This window comes from Thamnophis sirtalis, unplaced genomic scaffold, assembly GCF_051295495.1.
Source record: "Thamnophis sirtalis isolate CommonGarterSnake01/CBP01778 unplaced genomic scaffold, rThaSir2_p1.2 scaffold_2, whole genome shotgun sequence".
In the NCBI taxonomy this organism is placed as follows: domain Eukaryota; kingdom Metazoa; phylum Chordata; class Lepidosauria; order Squamata; family Natricidae; genus Thamnophis; species Thamnophis sirtalis.
The window spans coordinates 149,189,903-149,214,920 of NW_028261382.1; the positions used below are offsets into that span (position 1 = coordinate 149,189,903).

Sequence of the window (25,018 nt, forward strand, 5' to 3'; positions counted from 1 at the left end):
ACAACACATGGCTATCTGGGCCCCTACAGCTTGCCTGTTGATTCATTATGAGTAGTCAGCATAATGACATGCAGCTGAGTCACTCTATTGAAATATATGAAAATAAATCTTTCCTGCTTAATCACTATAAAATGCATGCTGCTGTTACCCAGTGATAAGCATGCATTTGTGACTTTATTCAGTAAAACATAAATGAGTACATACCACCCTTTCGATCTAGATCTACTGCATCCTCCAAATTGCCTTACTTTCAGTTTATTTTCAGCCTACTCAACAGTCCTCCACTAACTTTTCCTTCTGCAACCAAACTAATCCCATGCCATTTTTCCTCCCTACAATACTAGGTGCTACCGGAATAGAGACTCAGTCACATACCATTCTAAACCCCATCTGTCAGTGTTTTACAGATCCACAGGCCTCTTGCACAGTGTGAAACACAAAGACTTTGTGGATGAAACATAACCTAAAACTATAATTGGTAATGTAATAAGTTAAGGATTTTAAGGTTCAAAGTTAAGGGAAACATTTTATTTCCAATAGCAGTAATGTTGTTGAACTTTACAATTTAAACATAGTGTCCCGATGCAGGATCTGTTTTCTAAAAGAGTAAAATCAGCAGTCTGCACAGCTGTATGTCATCAATAGGATGCCATTCAGGATTGTTATCTCTACACTGAGAAGAAAACCCCCAAAATGTTGTTTCTTGTTCTTTGGCAGCACTTTTTCCAATAAAACAGAGGCAAGCCTTGCTGCTATTTCTAATTATTGCCTCCTACTTGCTAGTTAAACATTTTCCCTCTGTATTATAACATTTAGTTACTTGTGAGTACACAGGTTGCTCTAATAAGGTTTGAAGTTAGTTTTGTTTTCAACAGTGTGCCTGTCAACCATGCTGGTTTGGTAATTCCCACAGTAGAGTTTTTGTTTTGTTTTCCACATTTTCTACATGTAGACAAAAGTCATTAATGTTGAATTTATCTGCTATATTTATATCTAAAGTGTGTTGTGGGCAACTTTTAATACCATTTGTGACTAGAGTGTAAGTTTGGCCTGTGTAATAAAACATTAGAAAAAAATCCTATTTCTGTTTGTTTCCACGAATAGATTTCCCAAACAACATCAAGAACAACATTTCAGCTAGAGGCTTTATAAAATGTGTTCAAAGTATTGAAACTCTTATTGCAATATGTATTTTGAAAATAACATATATATTTTTGCTGATGGGATAAATAAATACAGCACATTAATGATAGACAATGATGTTTTAGGAATAATATGCTATTAAATTTATACAATGTGCAGAATATTAACCAGAACTGAGAATCACCAATATAAATTTTATATGGAAAATGGAATCCAATACTTTTTAACGTAATGAAAAATGTGATTAAAATGTATGACTCGTAAGAACCCTGTTCTAATTCTTTCCTTTTTGTTGGCATTCAATTAGAATTATTTTAATGATTAGGAATGAAGTCAAAGTTAAATGCCAGCATCTTTAATAAATCCTTACTCTGCCTATACAAATTAATATTGTATATGCAAACTTTTTTTTAGGTCACAGTGCACCAGGCATCCATCAGAAGTCAGTGCTGCCAACCCAAACACTGCCTCTGGCATATACAATTTAATTATTAATACTATGTCTCCTAGGTAAACTGTTACACAGTCTTAGGGCCTTGTTTGTAGTCATTAAAATTGAACATGTTTATATTATTGAAACCTTTGCATTCAGTGTGTACTCAGTGTTGATCTTAAAGTATCCAAAGAGAATTTTCCTGTAGTTCTGTTTCACATTTATAGATATTGCCCCAATATAGCTGTGGGATATAATTTTTAACATTAATACATTTCTGTACAGAATTGTTTCAATACATTCACACATTTCAATACAGAATAGAATCAACTACTTAGGCAAATGCACAAAAGAGGCTTTAAAATCTGTTACTCCCAAATTTTTCAGGAGCAAGAATTTTAATGTTGAATTTTAGTGGAGTATGGTTTAATTTTAAATTGTTAGGGTAAAATGGAAAAGCTACACTTCTAAATGTTTGTGATTTAAGTGTTATTTGATTATGTTTTTACCAGACATATAAGCATGGCTCTTTACTAAGAATAAGAAAAGAAAATTAAGACTTGAATGTCGAGCTGAATAATCATGGCTGGTGCCTATTATAGCAACAGTATAATCAGAAATTATAGGGTTCTTTGATAATTGTACCCTTTGCAATTGCTGTGAGTAATGAGGAAATGTTCACCGAAAAAAAGTCTCTCAATGTATAATAAAAAGTTCACATTTTTCTTTTTAATGTTTCCAGTATTTGTTCAAGCCAACAAATTGCAGCAACATATTTTTTCAGCCCATGGGCAAGAAGACAAGATCTACGACTGCACACAATGCCCTCAGAAGTTCTTCTTTCAAACAGAATTGCAGGTATTTTGCTTCTCCTCTGTTTGCATAGAGGGGACATAAAATATATTATTCATTAGATACTAACTATTAGCTAAATTGCTCCAATGTATTGGTTTCTGTGAAGTTCTACAATGCTTCCTGGGAATAGGGGTAAGGAAAGATGGATCAGGAGAAAAAATATATGTAGTCAGATCACAAAGTGAACCTCTTCAAGTTGTTTCTAAGAACTTTAAAGCATATGAAGGAGGTATATAAATTGGAAAATACTTTTCGTGTTTTTTTTAACCCCAAACAAATCATTGCATTTTGGAAGTTCTACCAAACTGTTTCCTGATCAGCTGCTGTTTGACAGAAACAAAACCTGAAACATTTTGGTTGTTATAGGGTTTTAGTTTGAACAATACTCATAAGGATCCTGGAGTGCTTTTACACATTCTCTGCTTTCCTTTCCTCCCACCACTGCCTTTCCACAAAACTGCTGCCAGGACTGAAGTATGCACGTCCTGTCACTGACAAAAATCCTTGGCTTTTTCATACCAAAAAATCTGAAATATATGCATGTTTTGGTTTGGGCACAGACCTCCCAAAGCCAGCTGTTCTCTGTCTAGAATGGTTTGTGCATGGAACATTTTCTACATCCATCCTATAGTGTGGATTTGGAAAATCTGGACAGTTTATTTCCATTTCCTTCTCCAATAAGGATGGTTAGAAAGCTATAGGGTTTTAGTCTCATAAAGAAGCAACTGATGAATAACAGCTGTAAATCAGAAATAAAAAAGCCTTACTCATTTCATAGAAAAAGAAAAAGAATTAGTACTTTCATAGGTGCCAAACTATCTGCAGGGGACATGGATGATGTCTGTGAATCCCAAAATAGCAACATCTGGAAAATTGCAGGTGAGAATGTCACAATCTCATGAGGTTACACAAGAATCAGGTCATCAGGGTCTCACAAGATTTAACTGTTTCACCAGATACCCACCATATTTTTTAAAAAAAAAATATTTTTGGACAACCTAATGACTGTGTGATTACGTTGTCATTTAAAATACTGTTGACTTCTCCCTGTGACATTTTTTGGTACAACGAAGTGGTACCTGTTGGGAGTTGCTAATATCTTGATTCCATCCATGAAATCACTTGAAACAAGCACCATTTGTTTCAAGTATCTGAATTTCATTGTATGAATTTCTACAGTCCTGAACACAGTACTTTGAAAGCTAATATATTCTTTGTAGTAGCAGGATAAAATCTGTAATTGCTTACCCCCACAAATAATTCCACATCCTACAAGCAGTTGGTATCATGTAACATTTAGATGTAATTAATTAGATGTAGCCATAAGAGAGTGGCAGGAATTTGGAAAGCACAGGAGTGACTTGCATGAGAAATATTTAAAGTGCTTGTTTTAAAATGGGTGGACTGCCACCTCTGCTCCAGGAAGACATAGGGGCCACAGTAAATATTCCTGACTAACCCTGCACAATATGGTATATGAAGAAGGAAAAGACTACTGGATAAAAGAGAAAAAGAACCAAATTTGGGGCCTGAACTGCTGTAGAAGTATTGAAGGGTCATTACAGGGACAAATTATATAGAATTTAATATGATAAACTGATTTGTTCCTCAGCTAGCCTTTGCTTTCAGTAGCATGAATGAGGTACAATATGCATTAGTACTGTAACTCAGAGTTGTGGTTTTATTGGTATAAGCCCTATCCTCAATTTCAGCTTGACACAATGATTAACTGTGACTACTTTCATAGTCTATAGATTTGTTCTGTTCTGGTATACATAAGATGACTTTGTTCCAGCTTCTTACTATATCAATTTTATTTATTTGATGCTAAATACATGTGCAGTGCATTTCCACATCCAGCTTAAAGCATTTTGTGTGTAAGTTAGTTGGATCAAAAATTTTCTGGAGGTGAAGAACTAAACCGTAGTAAGACTTTTGCTAGCTAAATAATAAAATATTAAAAGTTGGGAAAGGCTTAACAATACTGTCTTAATTATTATGTTACTCAGTAGTTCTATTAATCTCATACCAATTCCCGTAGCTTGAATATTTCTGATAGAATTCTTCTTATCTTATTTGGCAGTCTTTTTCATGAACCTAGAAAAAAGCTTTGTCCTTCATTAAAAATAATAATGTCGAGTCAGTGCTATTTTGTTGTAAACCCACATTCTGCTTTCAGTGGGATACTATAGAGATTACACTAGAGAGAAATGGAAATGAAGAAAGTCTAAAGATTATTATGTGAAGATGGGAAGTTTTTTTTAAAAAAATGTGTAAGTTGTTACTACATAGCAGCCATGGATTTGCTAAGAAAAACGATTTCTAGTTCACCTACTAAAAATTAAGAAAATTGCATATCTAAAATTATTGAACTGGTTTTTTAGCTTCAACAAACGAGATATAGTAATGCAGCACTATTTTAAAATTTAGATGACTGTACCAAATAAGGTAACATGTTGAAATTTATAGTTTACACATGATAATGGCATACATTAGATTGATGAATCTAAGCATCTCAAATTTATTGTATCACATTTATCTTGATGAACAATAGTAAAATACGCCAAAGCTGATTATTATCGATGGAATGATATCTATTCAAAGAACTATTTTCTATAACTTTTGAACTAATCTAGCCAAGAAAAACCAGCTTCAACAAAATTAGCAACGTGGCTTCCCATTTCACCTGCAGTTGATTCTATGGGTCCTTGTGGCATGTGCTTGTACTATAAATGTAGATGATAAAAAAAACACATAATCTTAATTCCATCCACTTTTCTTGCAGTGGAAAATGTGTATTGGAACCTGGCACTAGATTGTGCTATAAAAATGGCTGATGTTTTTTGTTCATTAATGTGTGCCTCCAAACAGCCATTGTCCTTGGAAAAGAATGCAATGCAATAGTGGCTTTTAAATGAAAGGAGTTTTAACACAAGCTTAGCAGGGGCCAGTTTGTTTTTAGTTTCTCAGGATTTTTTTTTCCTCCGCTCTCTAAATTTATTCCCAACAGATGGTCTAGAGTTCAAAATGTTTTGTGTATATCGCTTCACTCAGTGATAGGTGCAGGTTTATCTGTGATTTAGTGAAACACTGAACTGAGCTGACTATAGAATTCCTGTGAAGGCCAAATAAAACTGGAGTTAGATACAAGAGCTATGAAAATAGTTTAGATATTATCATAAGATGATAACCATCGTCAAATTATTGCAGTCAAATTTTGATGATGTTAATGCAGTCGTGGTTACTTAATTAATTATTCTAGCAAGGACATGTGAAAGGAGCTTTTAAAAGTCAAAATTGTAGCTGCATGTTCAGAGCCCTGGCTTGTGACATGCATTGTGCATTTTTGGGAGAAATGAACAAAACTTCATGATAAAAAAGACTGTATAGTATAAAAGAAAATGCTGTACAATTTCAACTGCTTTGGCTTAAATAGAAGTGTAAATGTGTGGGAATTCCCATCTGTTGGGAATAAATGTAACACTTATCCAATACTGACTAAAACGTCTGAAAGAATAGGGAATGTAGCTGTTTATCATTTATGGAAAGATAAAGAAAAGATATAATTACTTTTCAAAAGTTAGAAAATGTAGAAAATGATAATTTAAAACTATTCAGTAAAGTGATACAGTGCAACAAAAGTTCATGTAAAGACCAGTTATACAAGTAAAATACAATAGGTTGGTTTTGGAGAAATGTGCACTAAATTAGAGGTAAGCAATATTTGGCCTCCATATATTATTGAATTGCAATTCCCATTATCCCTTACCATTATTAATGCAAGTTAGGCCTAATAGAAGCTGCATGAGATTAAAAACATTCTTTAACTCAGTGGTTTTATGTTAATAATAGAACTTAGGGCTTTTACTGAAACTTCTGTTTTGAAAGTACCGAAGAGCATACAAAAAACAACAACCCACAGCTGTTTAGATTTATCAAATACTTTGTTCATTTGTAAGCCCACAGTTTTCAATGTTATATTTGGCTATTCTACAGGCCAAGAAGAAAAATTAGAAAAAATGCATATTATAGAAAACAGAGCTTAAGTTTACACACTACACTAATTTATAATGTTTGTTTGATCTTAGTGTTTTAGAGTTGAAAACTTCTTTTTAAATCTCAGTGTATGATCCCAAGAAACCATGGTTTATCCAACTAGAGATTGCTAAGCAAACTATGGCTTAGTACAATGAGTAGACTGAAAGTACCTGTCATGTCAGTTTTATTGCTGTATTGCATTTTTATGCAAATTTGATATAAAATCTAAGATCCATTCTGGGTTTGCCAAAAAAAAAACCCATAAACAATTGGTGTGGCATTTCAAATGTGCTGCCATTTACAATACTATTGCTATTAAGCTGCCACTCATTAGATTGGAAGTTGTTTGCATTTGATTTTAAGACTGACACTACAAAAACTTGCAGTTATTCCTAACAAAAGAGATTGAAATCAAGAGCGTTGACCACAGTATTGCCTTAATAATTATTGATAAATAACATAAAGACTGGGAACTTTCAACTGAAGCAGATTAAATGTGAAGAATATATTCTTAAGGGGAAAAGGCCAGGAGTGTTTCTTTAAGTAAAAGAAAGAATTATATTTGACAATGCTTGATCCCTGGGATGTTTGGGGGGGGGGGGGGGGAAGAACTGCCTTTGTTTTTCAGTCCCTGAAATTCAGCTACAACTGCATATTAGGTCAAGCCAATCTTTTGACCTTTTTTTAAAGAAAGCCTATATGAATTTCAATTAATCTCAGTCATCTGAAGTGAAATGGTTTCACATAATAAATAGCCTTATTTTGCTAGAAGTCACAAGGTTGACTAAAGTCTGGCCTAGTTGCTATACAAATGAATAATCAAGTTGAGTTTGCATGTTAAACATCCTTGCTGTTAATTCAGGGCCAATGACCTTGTGTCCTTGAGATGTTTTAGATTAAAACTGACACTAATGCCAGCTGACATTAAGCGACAAGCAACAGTAAAGAATTATGGGAACTGGAACATCAGTTTGCCGACTTCCGCTGTAACAAATATCGTTGTGTGACTTAATATCAAGATGATTTCTTCAATCTGTGATGCAGGAGATTTAAAACAGTTAAATAGTGAGATTTGCAGATCATGAGTCTGCTCAAAACCTCTTAATTTACTGGGGTATAGAAACTGAATTTAAATAGGGGGGGCAGTATGTGTGTGTGAGAGTGAAGCTGCTTCTAAGTCTCACTCAATTCCTGGCGGCAACATGGAGAGTTCTATATAGTTTAATTGGCAATGCTAGAGAAATTATTTGCTACTGTCTCCTTCCGTGATGAATGTTTCAGGCTTGCATTTTTTTGTGGTCTCCTAGCCAAAATCAACCACATCCAAACTTGTTTGACTTTTTCAAGTTTAGCCCAGGATGGTTTGGTGCTGCCTCTATTGAGGACAGACTTATCAGTGATGTGCTATTTTTCCTCCCAGTCCGTTTCCATTTCCCCCAATAGTTAACATGTAGTTTGGTATGAAAGACATACTTTAGGAAAAATATTTCTTCTTTGTACTTTTTTTTCTTTTTAAATCATATTTTAAAATTTTAATGCTTAAGAAAAGAATGCTTCAGATTCCTTCCACTGCTACTTTCCACCCCTGGAGACTGAAGGATTTTACAGCTATATTAGTCTTTCATAAGGTAATTCTTTCCTGAAAAGGAAACTTCCTGGTCTAGAGTGTGTGAACTCAACCTGTCTTTGATTGGCCTATTCAAATGTAATCACTCCCAGTGGGTAGGTGGTTCATTAGTCCATGAATATTTATAGCTCTTTGTAAAATACACTACATCAGACTTGTCACAGTTACATTCTCATAATACCAAGAAGTATGTAAAATGATTAAATAGCTTGGTGGTGTCGACATAGACAATTGAAATATTTTTCTCCCTACAGGGACAGTTGTAATCAGGTATAAAGTAACCCTTCTTTTCTTCAAAGGGTCTAAATATTGTTTAGATGTTATGTCATTTAATTTCACTATACTTTGAAAAAATTCAGTGTCACATGTCACTTTGTAATCTGGATAATATGCAATAAGTAATTGCACAGATAGCAGTCATTTTGATCTGAGTGAATATAGTATGTGTGCTTTTGTAAAAATCACTGTGCTGTACAGTAAAAGGAAACTTTTGTTTATGCTATTATATTTTTAGCCTAATTTTCAAGGGAGGAAAATGTTTTCCATTATGGCTGAAATGAATTAACTTTTATGCATCATATTGAGAGGAAATATGAGACACTCATTACAGCGATTTTTACATTTTATAATGGCTTATAGGTTTTCTTCTTAAAAATGTTTGCAAAAAAAGTCAAAATATTTTGCGGAATATTCTGAACTAATCAAAATAGTTCAGTGGAATATTCAGAAAGAAAGAATTAAGTCCACAAAATTCAGCCAGACTTTGCTACTCAAACTGTATTCCTCAACTTAGTAATAAAAGTTTCTATTAGAATCAGAAATCAGAAATTGGTTAACTATGTACTGTCTTCAAGTCATAATTTATCTCCAGCATTCTCAACTTCTTTGCTTTCTAATTCATTCATAGTTGGGAATATCAATTATGTTTCAGTATTTATTTTAAAATATTCGATAGGATAAATATGTAAGGAGGAGTCGGGTGAAGTATTTTGTTTATTTCAATTTTTTAAAAACCTAAAATTTCTAACTTAAATCATTTATTCTATGTTTGCAATTATTCCACAAACCAATTTAGAGAGTCGCACTCACTGCACATAAATATGTTCCCATTTCAACTTCTCATGTTTTTGTAACAATTTTACTACTTATTACATAGTGGGAAGTAGTTTCTGCGAGTATCAGGGGTGGGTTCCTGCCAGTTCTAACCTCTTCTATAGAAGAGGTTCCACAAATCTACAGTGCCGCTTAGAACCGGTTCCAGCTCCCTCTCCCCCCCGCCCATCCACACATCATCAAGATGAAGAGCGAGAGGAGGGATTCTGGGAGTTGAAGTCCACAAGTTTTAAAGCTGTCAAGTTTGAACACCCCTAGAGTTTTTTTTCTAAAGGGTTAATGGTGCAAGGGTCTTGTAACTTGACTTGCGTCTTCAAATGCCAGAGTTTCTGAGCCAACATTTTGGTTATTAAGCAAGAGTGTTGTGAAATGAGTTTCACCACATTTTACAAGTTGGCCACGCCCAGCCAGTCACATGGCTGGCAAGCCACTCCCACCCGATCACATGGCCAGCAAGCCACTCCCACTCAATCACATGGCCAGCAAGCCACTCCCACAAAGCAGGCCACACCTACAGAAGAGGTTCTAAATTTTTTTGAAACCTACCACTGGTGCGTATGTATATACGTTATGTGTGTTCATCAAAAAGAATATAAGCTTCCCTTTTCTTAATGATCAGTTTAGTATCTCTACACAATGAAGTACTAGTTTTAAAGTAGAAAAATGTTATCACCATTGAGGATTGTATTTCCCACAGCAACTGCAAATACGAATGCTAATTAGTGAAACCAGTTGAAGGATAAGGTAATATAATAACCATTATATTCTTTAAAAATAAATAGAATTTCTGATAAATTAGTAGATGGACAGTGGGATTTGAATTTGTAGTCTAAAACACAAGTATACCTGAAGGTCAGTTCACTTTCTAGGGAATTAATGATGCTTTCTAGGGAATTAATGATGTCATCAATCCAATATACCACTGGTCCCCATCCTTTCCACCTTGGTAAACCAACGTGGGGTGGGGGTGAGTTGCAGGCATGCACACACATGCACAGCTTCATTGGTGTGGGCGCAGAAGCCCTCCACTTGCCAAATGGAGCTTCGTGTGGGAGTTCAAGAGCCCACTGGTTGTATGAATGGAGCTTCATTTGTGTGCATGCTTGCCTGGTTTTGAACAGACTAGGTCCTAATAGTAGGCTGCGGCCCAAGGATTGGGGACACTTGCAGTACACTATAGCTATTCTAAGTTGCACTTTAAAGTCAGTTCCAGAACTCACTACCCACAAAATATCTTCTTATATTGTAGCTGTTTCTGCCAATGAAAACCATTAGTTTAATCATGCCTTTATTCACATAGGTAATTAGTGATTTTTTTAAAAAAAACTTATTCAACAACTTATTGTTAGGTGCTCTATTCTCTTGAAACTAGAAGTTGTCCTTACATCACATTATTTTTCTGATATTATCTGATCTAGAGTTGAAAATAAATTACTGCTATTTTTAACAGCCAGATCCCTCTCTTTCCCTTCCTCCTAATCCAATTCTAACTCCTTCATGGATAACCCTAATGATGGAAGCACTTTAACGTAAGATTGTTTTGTATTTTTCTGACGTTTAGAAGCAATTATAATAATGTGTTGAGCAGTAGCCCAAGAATCTTGAACTTTCCATGAGACTGAGGACAGTCCTGGCCACATTCAGCCTTTTTCACTAATTGCATTATCTTAATTAAATTATCAGTGAAAGGAGCTCTAGGGTCCATCTTTTGACTTGAAAGTATAGAAATTAAAATCCAACCTGCTAGAGAGGATGAAGTTCAAAAAACTGAAAGGAAATTTTACCCTATACTAATGGCTCTTCAAAGTTCTTTTCCAAAATCAGTCAGAGAAATTGGGAAGATGATTTCTCTGAATTATTCTTCTCCAGATTATTAAGGACAGCATACTGTTAATTTACAAAGGCACAATTTTCTTTAAATGGATTTGAAATGGGGGACCCACAATGGTAGAAGAGAAGATTTGATTTTATTTAATCACAGAAATAGTATGGAAAGTTACATCCTTTCAGCCCCCAAAAGCCTTAGTCGGGTATGGCAACAAGATATCCCATTATTTTACTCAGTAGTAAAATTCAAAACTGCTAAAATAGGCCAATTATAAAATATACATTCTTATTTGCTTTCCAATTAAGCAGAGGAAATCACTTAGCTAAGCAGATATATTATTTGAAATAAAGTATTTCCAGACTATAAGATAAGAGACCTTGACTTAATAGAGAAATGTTTGTTTATTCTGTGCCACTTCAAATTTAGAGGTTTATTTCAGTCCAAAACGAGCATAAGGTAGCCCCTAAAACTTTAGGATCATGAATTCTCTGAAACATGCAAACTTATGTGAATGGTTGAATATGTAGCACAAAAGTCTACAATTGTTCTAGGACTAAAATCTACAAAGAACCATCTAATAGATTAATATTATAATTCATATGTATGTATGTATGTATGTATGTGTATGTTTTCATAGATTTTCACGGGTACAGGTATGCAGGTGTCGCCGTATTCGGGTCTTATCCATGTAAGATTGAGAATATCTTGGTGACATTTCGACGAGGTCCCATTCGCAATCTTCAGGCTGATGCCTTCGGCTTTGTGCTTTTGCGAGCAAGGCGTGATTGGATCTGCCGTCTTTCTATAAATATTGGGGGAGGGGTGGAGTGCTGGCTTTGTTGCTGTAAGCGGATTGGTTGGCTGTGTTGTAACATCCTGATTAGTTGATAGAGTTGATGTTTGCAGATTAGTCGGCTGTTTCATAACATCCTAAGGGCTGAGGTACTGGCTGTGTGCCTATTGTTCTTTTGTGTTGTAACAACCTGGGTAATGGGCTGTGTGATGACATCCTGAGCTCTATTGTAGTGATATCCTGAGTCCTGTGCTGCAACCTCCTGGGGGGTTGGCTGCGTTGTAACATCCTGAGCCTTTGTGTTATAACCTCCTGAGTTCTATGATGTAATGTCTTGAGCACATGGCTGTGGTGTAACATCCTGGGCTTTGGTTTGGCTCCGAGTTTGCGGTCTGGCCATGTGTTCATGGTGTGTGTCAGTTTGTTTTGTGTGGGGATCGGAGGGGGGTTGCAGCATTTGGTGATGCCACCGTGGTTTGGCTTCTGGATGGTGGTTGCATTTGGTCTGTGGAATGGGTTTGAGTTTGGTGATGGTGATTGGTAGTTGCATCCTGTGTTGTTCTGGGTCCGGTGTTGATTTTCATGGCTGGGACTTGTTTGTTGACTAGGGCTAATTTCCAGATGTCTGGTAAGCAGGAGGTATCGTCACATTTATCCATGTTGTGGGGGTGTTTCTCTATTTCGATGGCTTCCATAATTATTCTCTTGTTGAGGTGTTCAGTTTTGGAGATTAATTTGGTTCTTTCAAAATCAATTTCATGTCCTGTTGCTTCAAGGTGCTGGAAGAGGGAGGAAGTTTTTCCTTCTTTTCTGACTGTATTCTTGTGTTCTGTGATGCATGCATTTAGTCTCCTATTAGTTTGTCCAGTGTATGCGGCTGGGCAGATTTTGCATGATATTTCATAGACTCCTTGGTTTTCTAGCTGGATCTTGTCTTTGGGGTTTCTTAAGATGTTGGCTATTTTTTGGTCAGTGGCGAAGGCTGTCTTGATATTGTGTTTGTGGAGAATTTTGCTGATTTTATCTGTGGTGCCTTTGATGTAAGGGAGGAGGGTGATGCCGTTGTCTTGTTCTGTGTCTCGGTTCTTGGGGGGGTGTCTCCTTTTGGATCAACTCCATAGCCAAGACCCTCATCTCCAGAACCAAATGCCGACAAAGACCACCTGAAAACTGAATCACACACTCTTAACAAACGTATTAATTTCCAACTGATTGCAAAGAAACACAATTACCAACCTAATCACCCTCACCAGACTCAAATCCAAACCCATCCCATAGACCAAATGCAACCACCATCCAGAAGCCAAACCATGGTGGTATCACCAACTGCTGCACCCACCTCTGACCCCCACACAAAATAAACTGACACACGCCCTGAACACATGGCTAGACTGCAAACTCAGAGCCAAACCAAAGCCCGGGATGTTACACCACAGCCATCTGCTCAAGACATTACATCACAGAACTCAGGAGGTTACAACGCAAAGGCTCAGGATGTTACAACGCAGCCAACTCCCAGGTGGTTGCAGCACAGGACTCAGGATATCACTACAATACAGCTCAGGATGTCATCACACAGCCCATTACCCAGGTTGTTACAACACTAAAGAACAATAGGCACACAGCCAGTACCTCAGCCACACAGGATGTTACGAAACAGCCAACTAATCTGCAAACATCAACTCCATCAACTAATCAAGATGTTACAACACAGCCAACCAATCCGCTTACAGCAATAAAGCCACCACTACATACACACACACACACACACACACCAATATTTATAGAAAGACAGCAGCTCCGATCATACCTTGCTCACACAAGCACGAAGCCGAAGGCACCAGCCTGAAGATGGCAAGTGGGACCTTGTCGAAACGTCGCCAAGATATTCTCAATCTTACACAGGAAAAGACCTGAATACAACAAGACCAGAATACAATATATCCCTGAAAATAAGACCTCCCCTGATGATAAGCCTAATCGGGCTTTTGAGCGCATGCACTAAAATAAGCCCTTCCCCGAAAATAAGCTCTCTCTGAAAATATTGCAACACAGCAGCAGCCATGAGGTGACCACCCTCGCTGCCTCCTGCACTTCAAAAATAATAAGACCTCCCTGAAAATAAGGCCAAGTGCTTATTTCAGGGGTCAAAAGAAAATAAGAACCTGTCTTATTTTGGGGGAAACAGTATTTGTGTGTGTGTGTGTGTGTGTGTATCTCTCTATATATATGTATGTGTTTGTGTGTGTGTTGTATTTGTGCTGATAAATACAAATGTAACAAAGACAACAGTAAAAATATTGGATTTCTGTCTGGATGGTCTCTTGTGATGAGCCGATAGACAGAGAAAGGAAGCCGTATGCCTCCTCCCATATTTGGGCATACCAGGGTTTGTGACACTAAATACATATTTACATATTTACATATATGCATATACACAAACACACACACACACACACACACACACACACACATATATATATATATGTTGTATTTGTGCTGATAAATAAATAAAGGGAGACTAGTATAGATCTATTTCAAGCTATTTAGTTCTCATCAGCTAGCCATACCCTTACTGGGATTTGAACCTGGGCTATATTACATATTAGGGAGACGTCTTAGCCATTAGGCCACAGGCTCTGATCCGTTATCAGCCAAGCCAGGGTGAAAGGTATCTATTAGATTTTACAACCCCCGGTATGCCCAAATATGGGAGGAAGATCACTACTTCCATTCTCTGTCCTTCGGCTCGTCACAAGAGACCATCCAGGCAGAAACCCAATATTTTTACTGTTGCCTTTTTGTTACATTACATTTGTTATATATATATATATGTGTGTGTGTGTGTGTGTGTGTGTGTGTGTGTGTGTGTGTATGTATATGTATATGTATATGTATATGTATGCACACACACACACACACACACACACACACACACACCATATATTAAAGGGGAAAAAGGAAATAAAGGAAAAATAATAAAATATTATTGTATTGCTATCAATAAAAATAAGGTAAAGGTAAATGTTTCCTCTATCCAGTTGTGTCTGACTCGAGGGGGCAGCATTGTACAAAGACACTTCCATGGACTCATGACCAGCATGACTATATGCCAAGGCACACAAACCCTGTTGCATTCCCACTGAAGTGGTCCCTATTTATCTATTTGAATTTGCAAGGTTTCGAACTACAAGGTTTGCAGGACCTGGGCAAATAACAGGAGCTCACACTGTCACACTACATTTGGGTCTTGAACCCAGGTTGCCAGCTTTCCAGCTAACAAGCTCAGCACTTCTAACTGTTGAGCCATCGGGCCAATATCAACAATAATAAATAACAGTAATAAGTGTGTTGGGTTCCATCCCAAAACAATTGGAGCACCACTTGAATATGATCAGTACTGACAAATTCACAATCAGCCAATTGCAAAAGGCAGTTTTACTTGGAAAAGCTTACATTCTGCAATGATATCTGTAACACCATCAAACATCCACATCTGCCTTGACCCAATAGGTGGACAAAAATGCCAAATCCAGTCTGAGCATTAGCTGATTGTGTAACAAACCACAATAATAATAATTTATTAAACTTACATGCCTCCCTATTCACAATGAGTCTGGGCAATTCACAAGCATTGAACAAAGAACTGAGAATAAAATAAATAAAAGATAAAAATGAAAGATAGCAAGTGTGATGAAGTGAGGGGCATCTCTCTAGCAAAAGCCAAAAGCCTTGAGTGATACCATACCCTAGCATTTTGTTCTCCAAAAGGAGTGTTTATCAAGAGGTATTTATAACTGTATTGGGCAAAATTCTCTGAATTTATAAAGACTTTCTTCATGAGTGAGTGACATCAGCCTCCTTAGAAGCATGTTTTTATTATAGAGCAGGAGCAATAGAAATATCATTAAGATTCATCCCAGTCCTGAAATCGGGGGTGGGGGTAATTTAGCTGCAGTTTTGAGAGAAGTGATGTATTCTCACTTCGGGGGTGGGGGGGTATATTACTTTTGTTGACAACCATTTGTTAAAGCAAGGCATTTTCAGGCATTTTCAGAATAGAACCTGTGTATAATGGCATTCCCATTTGTATCCTTTATTGTAATACTTGGTGCAAGTCTATAGCTAGTAACAGTCTCTTCCTGGCAGCTATGAAGGAGCAAGATTCCATTGTTCATGACAGAGTGGTGCTCGGTGTAAAAACCTGGGATGTGGTAAGCAAGATGAATCATGCTTAAAAGCAGTGCTTGCGGTGCTGTCATTTAGAACAGGAACACTGAAGCTTTAAACGAAAGTGAAAGACAGGATAAACGCCCCCTTTTAAAAGTGGAGAAATTCTTAAACTGCCTAAAACAATAAATCTTCACCATTGATGACTTTGCTGAGGGCAAGACAATTTGGCAGAGGACTCCTTTCCCTTGAGATGAGAAGCATAGGATTGTTTTAAAAATGTAAATAGAGTTACAGGAAGGCAGAATCTGACAGAGCGCTAGGGGGGGGGGAAACTTCTGAACTGGAAGAGCAATTCAACAGCAGAACCACTTTCCAAGAGAGGAACTGGGCTTCCCTGCACAAGAAATGTGCAAGTGAAAGTAAGATTGTCCTCTGTCTTTGACACCTTGATTCCTGCAGTGACCAGGGCGTGAGACTTCAATCTTCATCCAAGGGCTTTATGATTCTGGAATTTTTAAAGGATATTAAAACATTATTATTATATATTATATGAATAGCGTGTGCCAAAACAGCCTCAGTCTGCTCAAATGTATCTATCAAACTACACTATCAGTAGTCTGATCAGCAGGCATGCTAGGGATGATAGGAATTATCATCTAATGCATCTGGAGAGTGCTTGGTTTAGGAAGAAACTATAAACACTGTGAAGAAAAAGGCTGAGCCTAACTATATTCTTAGAATAGACTTCTATATTTTGAAATTAAATCTTTTTTACATATATTTCTAAATAACTCTGATATAGTATTCTGTCCAAAACTATTAGGGCATGTACACATCAACTCTTTCTACAGTAGAACCTTTGTTGGTTTTTGCTACTTTGCCACATTCCAAGCAGGGATTGGAGAGTGCAAATGATGTGGAGGGATTGGAGAGTGCAAATGTCGTGACATGAAGGGGCCTCCTTTTGCATGTTTTATGCTTGACCTTTTCTGTTGCCCTTTTCTGATAAATACCACCTTTGGCCATATTATCTTATATATGTCTGTTCAAAAGAAAACCCCTTGAGTTCACTGGGAAATATTTCAGACTTCACTATATAGAAGGTTGCAGACTTAAATTCATTGTGCATAGATTACAATGTTAATTTGGGTAATTGTTTTTTTTCTTAATAAAATTATTACCTGTCTTCATGCTATGGGAAAATGCCTATTTATATATACGGAGAGCCTAAAAGAGGGAAAGTGAGTTCTTGTCATAACCAGAAGTGGAAGATAGCTTGGTGACTTTAGGTAATCATTTTCTCTCAGTCTAAATATTTCTGAACTACAAGTTCCATCGTTTCCTTGCAATATAATCCAGCAATATAAGAAAGCCACAGCCCATTCTGCTCTAAGGCATTAGGCAAAATAGATCCCCAGCATAATCTGTGGGCAGAGACCAGCAATATCGGTAGAGTTACAAGTTATTATTTTCACCTAATATTTCAGTTTACTGCTTAGAAGGAACTTAATCTCTTTTACTGGGAACTAATTTTCTTTTCAACAACAGATCATCATATGGGTAAATAAGTGCATTTATGTCACAGAAGGTCTCTGTCATTTGTTTCTTTCCCCGTTCTCTATAGTTGTACATTGTACCATATAGTGAAATGCTGTACCATTAGATATTAAGAGTACATTTTGCTTTGTTTTGAGTTTGCCAAGGTGAAAGGTGATGGTGCAGGAAAATGGGACTGTATATTTGCTGTGGCAGAGACAATAAGAACTCACTCCCATGCTCAGTTATAATTCATGACTGTACTGGTGGGAAGTCCTTATCCCTCTGTGGAGTTAATGCATCTCTACTGTAGCCTGCTGAGAGCACCCTGCCTTCCCTCCCACCATCTGTGCCTTCACTTGCATGCCGTTGCCGATTCTCTTTACGGTGAGATCTCTTGGTGTTAAAACTGTCAAACTATTTCTACTTGGCAGAAGTGGCTTGATGATCTATATCAATGTTAAATTGTTGTCTAAATGGAAAAGGGCTGGAAGAAAGATTTATTACGGGCCAATTGTACCAATGAGCTTTTATGCCTCTTTTCAAACTGATTCTCTGACTTTGGCAGTCTCTAATTTGCTTTGTTTGGAGGGGGGGTTATGCCAAAGATACAGCAGTAAATGGAGATATATCTCCTTTTTACTAGTATGCAGACTATAGGTGTTTGTGCGCACATGCGTGCATTATGTAAGCATTTAGCCAGCATTTGCCTGAAGTGCAGCAAATGGAAGTATATTTACCCACCCATTGCCTAATTTGCACAGGCAAGTATCTCTGCTTTCCCGTGTTTATTTGCTCCTGCAACTGAAGCAAACCACTCAGTGGCAGAGAATTAATTGCCTCCATGTTTCCCAAGGCAGGGGAGTCACATGCACAAAGATTATAAGTAAACCGAGCTGTATCTAGACTAGACCCCATATGAAGATTTTTATAGGGTGAAAGGGCTGCCTGAAGAGACCTGAGATGTGACAACTGCCTTGATTGAAGCATAGGCGGGTCAGAATTGGACCACAGAGATTTGTGATAGCATTCTTATTACTATGACCCCTTGCTGCTGTTCCTGGTTGTATGACTACAATAAGATGGAAATAGATATAGACCTTGCATCAATAGAACAAGATTTATTTATGGATTTCACAGTGTAGGTTGTTGTCGTTTGTTGATAACACATCTTTAAAACATAAATCAAATCTAGACCTTAGATTCCTGTGAATAATTTTAACAGATGTGATGTCAGAAGAGGTTCGCTGTGCTGTGAACTGTGGCAGAAATGACTTTCACTGTGTGTATGTTTGTGAATGTGTTCCCTGACTCTTTTTATTTTTCATGGTTACTATCAAAATGATCTCTAGCTATTTGTCGTTCCGTGGTGTTTTGGTTTTTGCTTTTCATTTGTTGCGGTGGATCAAAATAGCTTACCTTAAAGAAGGTTTTCTATTTGGGAGCAGTGCATTTTGCTAGCACTTAAACTGCAGCATATTGATTGTTTCCCAGCTACCTAGCATATTATCATAGGAGACCTGTGCATAATATAATACAATTTTGGGAAAAGTATCAGCACCATTGGAGAGTGCAGGTGATTTTACCCGATAAGCTACACTCTACTATTCTTAACTGTTTTTCTTTGATGGATCTTTAAAAAAATCTCAGGCTGTGTTCTGTGCCACTGGAGCACTCATCGGGGGTGGGGGATTTGTTTGTTTGTTTGTTTTAAGGAGCAGAGTTATCTGCTTTGCAGTTTGCGGCTTTGCTGTTCCACGAATCTGATTAAGAGAATATGAAACTTCCAAGAGACTTTTTAAGTTTTATGTCCAATCTAGACCTTGCTTTTCATCTGCTCCAAGGAAACTTTATATCACACTGCAAACAGTTTTTTTTAATCCCCTCATCCTGTCTAATGAGAAGAGGATCATGCTAAAGTTCCACACCTCTCAAATAGATACGCCGAGAGCGACTTGAGCAGTGCACAGGTTTACTTAGGTGAAATATCACTTTGAGATGACATGGCTGAGTAGCCAGGTTGAAATCTGACCTGGTATTTTATTAATTTTGCACTGAGATAAATCCTGAAATTCTGACAAACTCCATGACAGGTGAAATTCCTTCTTGCAGGATCTGCTCAGCACGCGGCTGCTCATTTCATTCTGTTCTGAGGCAGGCAACAGGAGGGCAGCTTTATAATCAGCCCTCAAAGGACCCCAAGCCGCCCCAGAGTCCTGGGCTGATTGAATAACTCCTGGGCCTCTTCCCCTAGGCCTCCATCAGCAGGGGTCCTGTGGAAAGCAATCTCCTGCAGTCTGGCACAGAAGTGAGCTTTAAACTACTATTTTCTGCTCTCCAGAGGAGCCTGGAGTACTAAAAGATAGATGGACTGCAGATATTTTATGAGAAACTGTCAGAAGAAGAGCAGGATAAATGTTTTTCTTCTTCTTCTTCCTATCGTCTTTGAGTCATGGGCTACATTATAGTGCAGTTTCTCCCAATGTCTGGTACATTTAAAGGAAGAAATTAATTGGTTGGCTAACATTAATTTCTTTTCCTGAATCTCCCCTTGTTTTTCACTCCTTTTCTTTGTTTTATTTTACTTTTTTAATATTCACTCAGAGGCCTTCTGCTTAACCACAGTTGCAGAAAATCAGTACCATTTGTACTGAAATATTTATAATGACAGAATGAAAAATTGGATTCATTTTCTGGCTCGTAGCCGAACAGTCGGTAACTTTATGTAGCATTGTTTAGTATTTCTGTTCCTTCGTTTCATTGGGCTGTCTTCAAGCACATGCACACACGAAAGAAACTTCACAGGAATACTTCCAAAAACACAAGTCTGTCGTTCCCTCCCACCTTTACTCTCAGCAGTGAGAAGACAAGCTCTGCATAGCCCTTGAACTATCTATAGCACAGTATGGGCAATTGGAAAGAGAGAGAGAGAGTAGGAGAAGGTGGAAGAAGTAAAGCAGATTATGGAATATTGCATGTAGAAGTCTTTTTTCAACAGGAAGCACCATACAGAGTAGTTGCAGAAGATCAACTCTGCTGGGGTACCCGAGAGGCAGTGGGTAGCCCCACATCTTTGGCTATGATATGGATAAGTCAGGGATTGATATGATATGACTAATATACACAGAGTTGCAGGTTTCATAAAGGGCCTTCCAGTTGTTCTTCTAAATAAAACTTTATAGAAAATTAGCTGGCTGCTTTTTAAAAGTAGTGAAGTCTCTTTCATCCAAAGGGATCCGATGTTTAAGTAATAATGAACAGTAGCCCAAAATGAGCAGCAAAAACCCAACCCTGTATAATTAGCAAACAAAAAAACAAATTACTGCTATAAATCAAACAATAGAAACCCTACAATTGCTCTTCATACAATATTTTATCAGAGGCTAGCTTTTTTTTAACCATCCTTTTGGTGAAGTGAGCTTTGAAGTGAGATCTCAAGAATATTGTCCTATTAACAGGCAGGGGCAATAGAAGTTACATGAAGCATGCAACTAGCAGAATGGAACCAATTAATAGGTTTCTTTAAAAAAACAAAAACCTAAGACTATTTTACATATATCAACTGTTTACAATCTGGTTAATTTTAAGTCTAATTTAGGGATTCAGACTTTCAAAATCTTTCAGTATAAATACATCTATAACCATTTGCAATTTTATGACATATATTTTGATAACAATGGAAGTCTTGCAAATGTGACTATTAATAAATATATATTAAATTTATCCAAATGAGGCCAACTGGATGCCAGGTCACTTAGAGAATATTTTAAAAAACAGCTTTCAAAATCAGAATAAAATGATTGAAAGTAATTAATAAGAAACTGAAACATTATAAAGTTATAAAGAATGGTGTTGCTGTGTACAATTAACACCTGAAGGTCCTCCAGATGAGTCATGTTTTCACCTGCTTTTCAAAAGTCATGAGGGTTGGGCCATCCAAGTTTCAGAGACAAGGTGTTCTGGAGGATGAGAATTGTGACAGAGAGAGCTCACTATTGGGCTTCCTCACAGTATACAAAGTGCATTTGAAAGAACATTATATCTGGTCAGCATAACATTATTTTCTGCTACAAACAGCATTGTAATCCAGACTACTACCCTAAATATTTTTGGAAAAAAAAATCTACAAAGTACTCTGTCTTCAAATATAATGCAAACTTTCTTTCAGCTCAATGTGCCTACAGTATATAGTTGACTCACTTTCATTATCTTTTGTATGATAAGATACAATTTGGGTCTTAACAGATTTTTAGAAGCATAACTAATATGGTAGGAGCATGTCAGGATATCACATTCAGTATAAAACACAATACAGCCTTCTCATCTTGTATTTTGACTTGTTTTATCTACTATTAATAATGGAAAAGATACATAACAATACTTATCCGGCTATGGCCTTTGATCTAATTTACCTAGACCTCTTACTTGCCTAAAATCCTTAGATTAAGCGAGAGTGAGTCTGTGTTTATTTTATGCAGAAGATTTTAATATTGTTCAGCGTTTCCAATATGATGACTATTTATTCCTCATAGCTGCTTCACTGAGCAATATCATCCTGTATATCCTGTGCCCCTTTTCCCTATTCTCCTATATGTAGCTTCTCTCTCTATTATTTTTGGCTGCATGCATGAATAATCCATGTACTAAGGGCTAGACTACATGCAATAAATGGTATGTTAAAGATTTAACTCATAGTTAGTGAAGATAGAACATTTCCAGCATAAAGGGGGGTATGGATCTGCTGATTTTCAAATCCCAAAGACAAATTCCAGATTACAGACAATTAAAGAAATAGTTATTGTTTAATTTGGTTTCTACCGCTGCCCTCTACTTCAAATGTTCCTTCAAACAGTGGGAGGAATAGAAGCCATTTGTAGAAGAATCCCTGAGAAAAGTGAGAAGTTGATTGGTGGTCTTAAAAAGGTTAGACGTTTCAGATAAAATTTGCCTTATTCGCTATTTTTCATGCATACCAATATTGTGAAAGACAGAATAATAAAATAAAATATGTAGAGAAACCGAAAATAGAAAGGGAACCACATTAATGTTTATTTATGGCAAACATAACCTGAAAATGGAGCTACATAAGGTTTTTCAAGAAGCTGAACAGAAATTACAATGACAATAGGCCTTAAACATGATAACAAGACTGTACAGATCTTGCTGATTGTGAAGATCTAAGGTAGAAATATTATTGAACTTCAGGGACTTCATCACAAACCCAAACACATGTTTCCTTTCATTGTTAGAAAAAGTATGTTGAAAGGGAAATGACTTCCCCCCCCCCACTCTAAGCTCAAACCTGTTTTCTGTTGCATATACATTTTGAGAGTCTAGTCTTTTTAACAAAGTTGTTAGTTTATACACTTTTCAGAGATAAAAGTAATCATAAGAGCTTTAAATTAGAATAAGTGCCACTTCAATATGACAGATTCCTTTGAGATCTGATTAAAAAGCAGACTTCCCATTGCCTGCACCTTTACACTTAGCAGCATTACTGTGTTTGCTTGTTTATAGCTTATTTTTTCAAAAGTGTAAATGTGCTGCAGCATCATGAATCACTATCTGATAGATAAAATATCGTTTTTATTCTAGGATCAAGAAAATACCTTAGAAAGTTTCTTCAGTGAACTGCAGGTGGTCCTCCCTCACTTTCACCATGATTTTAAATGCATATAAATAGAGACCAGCAGCTAATACAAGCCACTTGCCATTATTAGGGCATGGGTCAGTCTGTTATATTTCTTCCTTAAATTGTTTTCCTGATGCTACTAGAGTTTTCCAGGATCCAATCCCAAGAGGTTTTCAGGGATTGTTTTTAGCAGGGACATGCAATCCTTAAAACTGCCATTGCAGCAACAATTGATAAGCTTTGTAGGCTCATAAGATGAGGTATTCAAAAATCATAGTGGGGTGTTATCCATATGCAACCTTTGATTAAATATAATAAAATACAATTGGGCCTACCTTATTTTTATTATTCACAGCAGATATTTGCTGTTTGTTCCTCTCTGCATTTATATTTGAGGAGAATGAGAAAACAGGTTTTAAAAGGGGCCACCTTGATTTCTTGATCATAGGTTTTTCACTAATTTTTATTCATTAATAAATGAACCATTTCCAATGCCTAATATAAATATCTTTGAACCTAAAGATAATCATGTGAGTCAGAATTTTCCATTTGTAGGTCAATATGTTCCCCAGAGTTAGGAAATCTATCTGTTTGAAGGAAGGCTTTCTTGCAATCCATCTAATTATTTGTAACTTTCCCATTCAAAGATCAGGCTTTGTGTTTAAAAAAAAATTCAAGAAAGCACCTTATCTGCAGTAACTCCCTCATTTCTGTACTTCCTTAGCTCTTTTGCTCCTGAAACATGCGGAAATATCAGAAATCCTGAGAGATTGAAAAAGAAAAGCTAGGCAATAGGCAAAGATTCCCGTTGGATGTGGATACCAGGGACGTGCAGTCAGGGGAGGCAGGGCCTCACCACTGTCATGATGAAAAGAAAAAAAAATGAAAAGGAAAAAGGCAGAGGGAGTTGCTGCCAGAGTCACAGTGGATGACTCTGGTTAGTGCTTAACTGCAGGGGGAGGAAAAATTCCTTATGCAAAGGAGGAACGTGGTTCTCTCGCCTCCTGCTCTGGCAGCAGCAGCTCTTGCCTTTTTCTTTTTACATTTTTTACATTTTCATCATGGCGGACAAGAGGAGAGTTGAAATCCTCTGTGACACAGCTGGAAAAGGTATGTGGGTCGGACAGAGGGAGGGGGGAGGAATTCAAAATTATTGTAATTTAATTTGTAAGTAATTTTTTATTGTGAGTAATTTGTGTTTGTGTGTGCACGCGCGCTCGTGTGTTTCTTCACTTCACTCAAACAAACTCACTCTCAATTTGAGAGAGAGTTTGTTTGAGAAGGGCAGAAGCAGGGAGGGCAGCCTTGTTTGAGAAGAGAGGGGCAGCCCGCCAGCAGAAGCAGGTCTTTAACCCGCCTCTGCTGGCGGGCTGGCGCTTTCTTTCTTTTGCCCGCTGTGCCCCCCTTCCCTTTCTCCTCTCCTCCCCACCAGCAGCCCCGTCCTGCTCCCCTTTCCCCCTCCTCCTCTCCCCTTTCTTCGCCGACTGCTGCCTCGCCCCCCCCCCACCTCCTCCATCCCCGCCGCTGTGTCTGACAGGCATCTCACATTTATGGCAGACATAAACGCGAGATGCCTGTTGGACACAGCGGCGGGGACGTTGCTTCTTGCCGCTGCCGCGCTCCGCCGCCTCAACCCCCACCTCCTCCATCCCTGCCACTGTGTCCGACAGGTGTCTCGTGTTTATGGCGGACATAAACGCGAGATGCCTGTCGGACACAGCGGCAGGGACGTTGCTTCTCGCTGCAGCCGCGCTCCACTGCCTCGCCCCCCACCTCCGCTGTCTTCGACAGGTGTCTCACGTTTATGGCAGACATAAACGCGAGACACCTGTTGGACACGGCGGGGA

At 37.5% G+C, this 25,018-nt stretch overlaps 1 protein-coding gene across 6 annotated transcripts in view; it reads left to right on the forward strand.

The window, feature by feature from the left end:
* The window catches only part of ZNF521 (zinc finger protein 521), a 355,589-nt gene that overhangs the window by 317,508 nt on the left and 13,063 nt on the right, over positions 1–25,018 (forward strand). For all 6 annotated transcript variants that reach the window (XR_015695657.1, XM_087707161.1, XM_087707157.1 and 3 more), the window contains one exon: positions 2,319–2,434. Coding sequence is in view for 5 of the 6 variants with exons in the window: in XM_087707161.1 (XP_087563287.1) it covers positions 2,319–2,434 (116 nt within the window). In the remaining variant the exon portion in view is untranslated. Of the gene's footprint in view, positions 1–2,318; positions 2,435–25,018 lie in introns of those variants that run through there.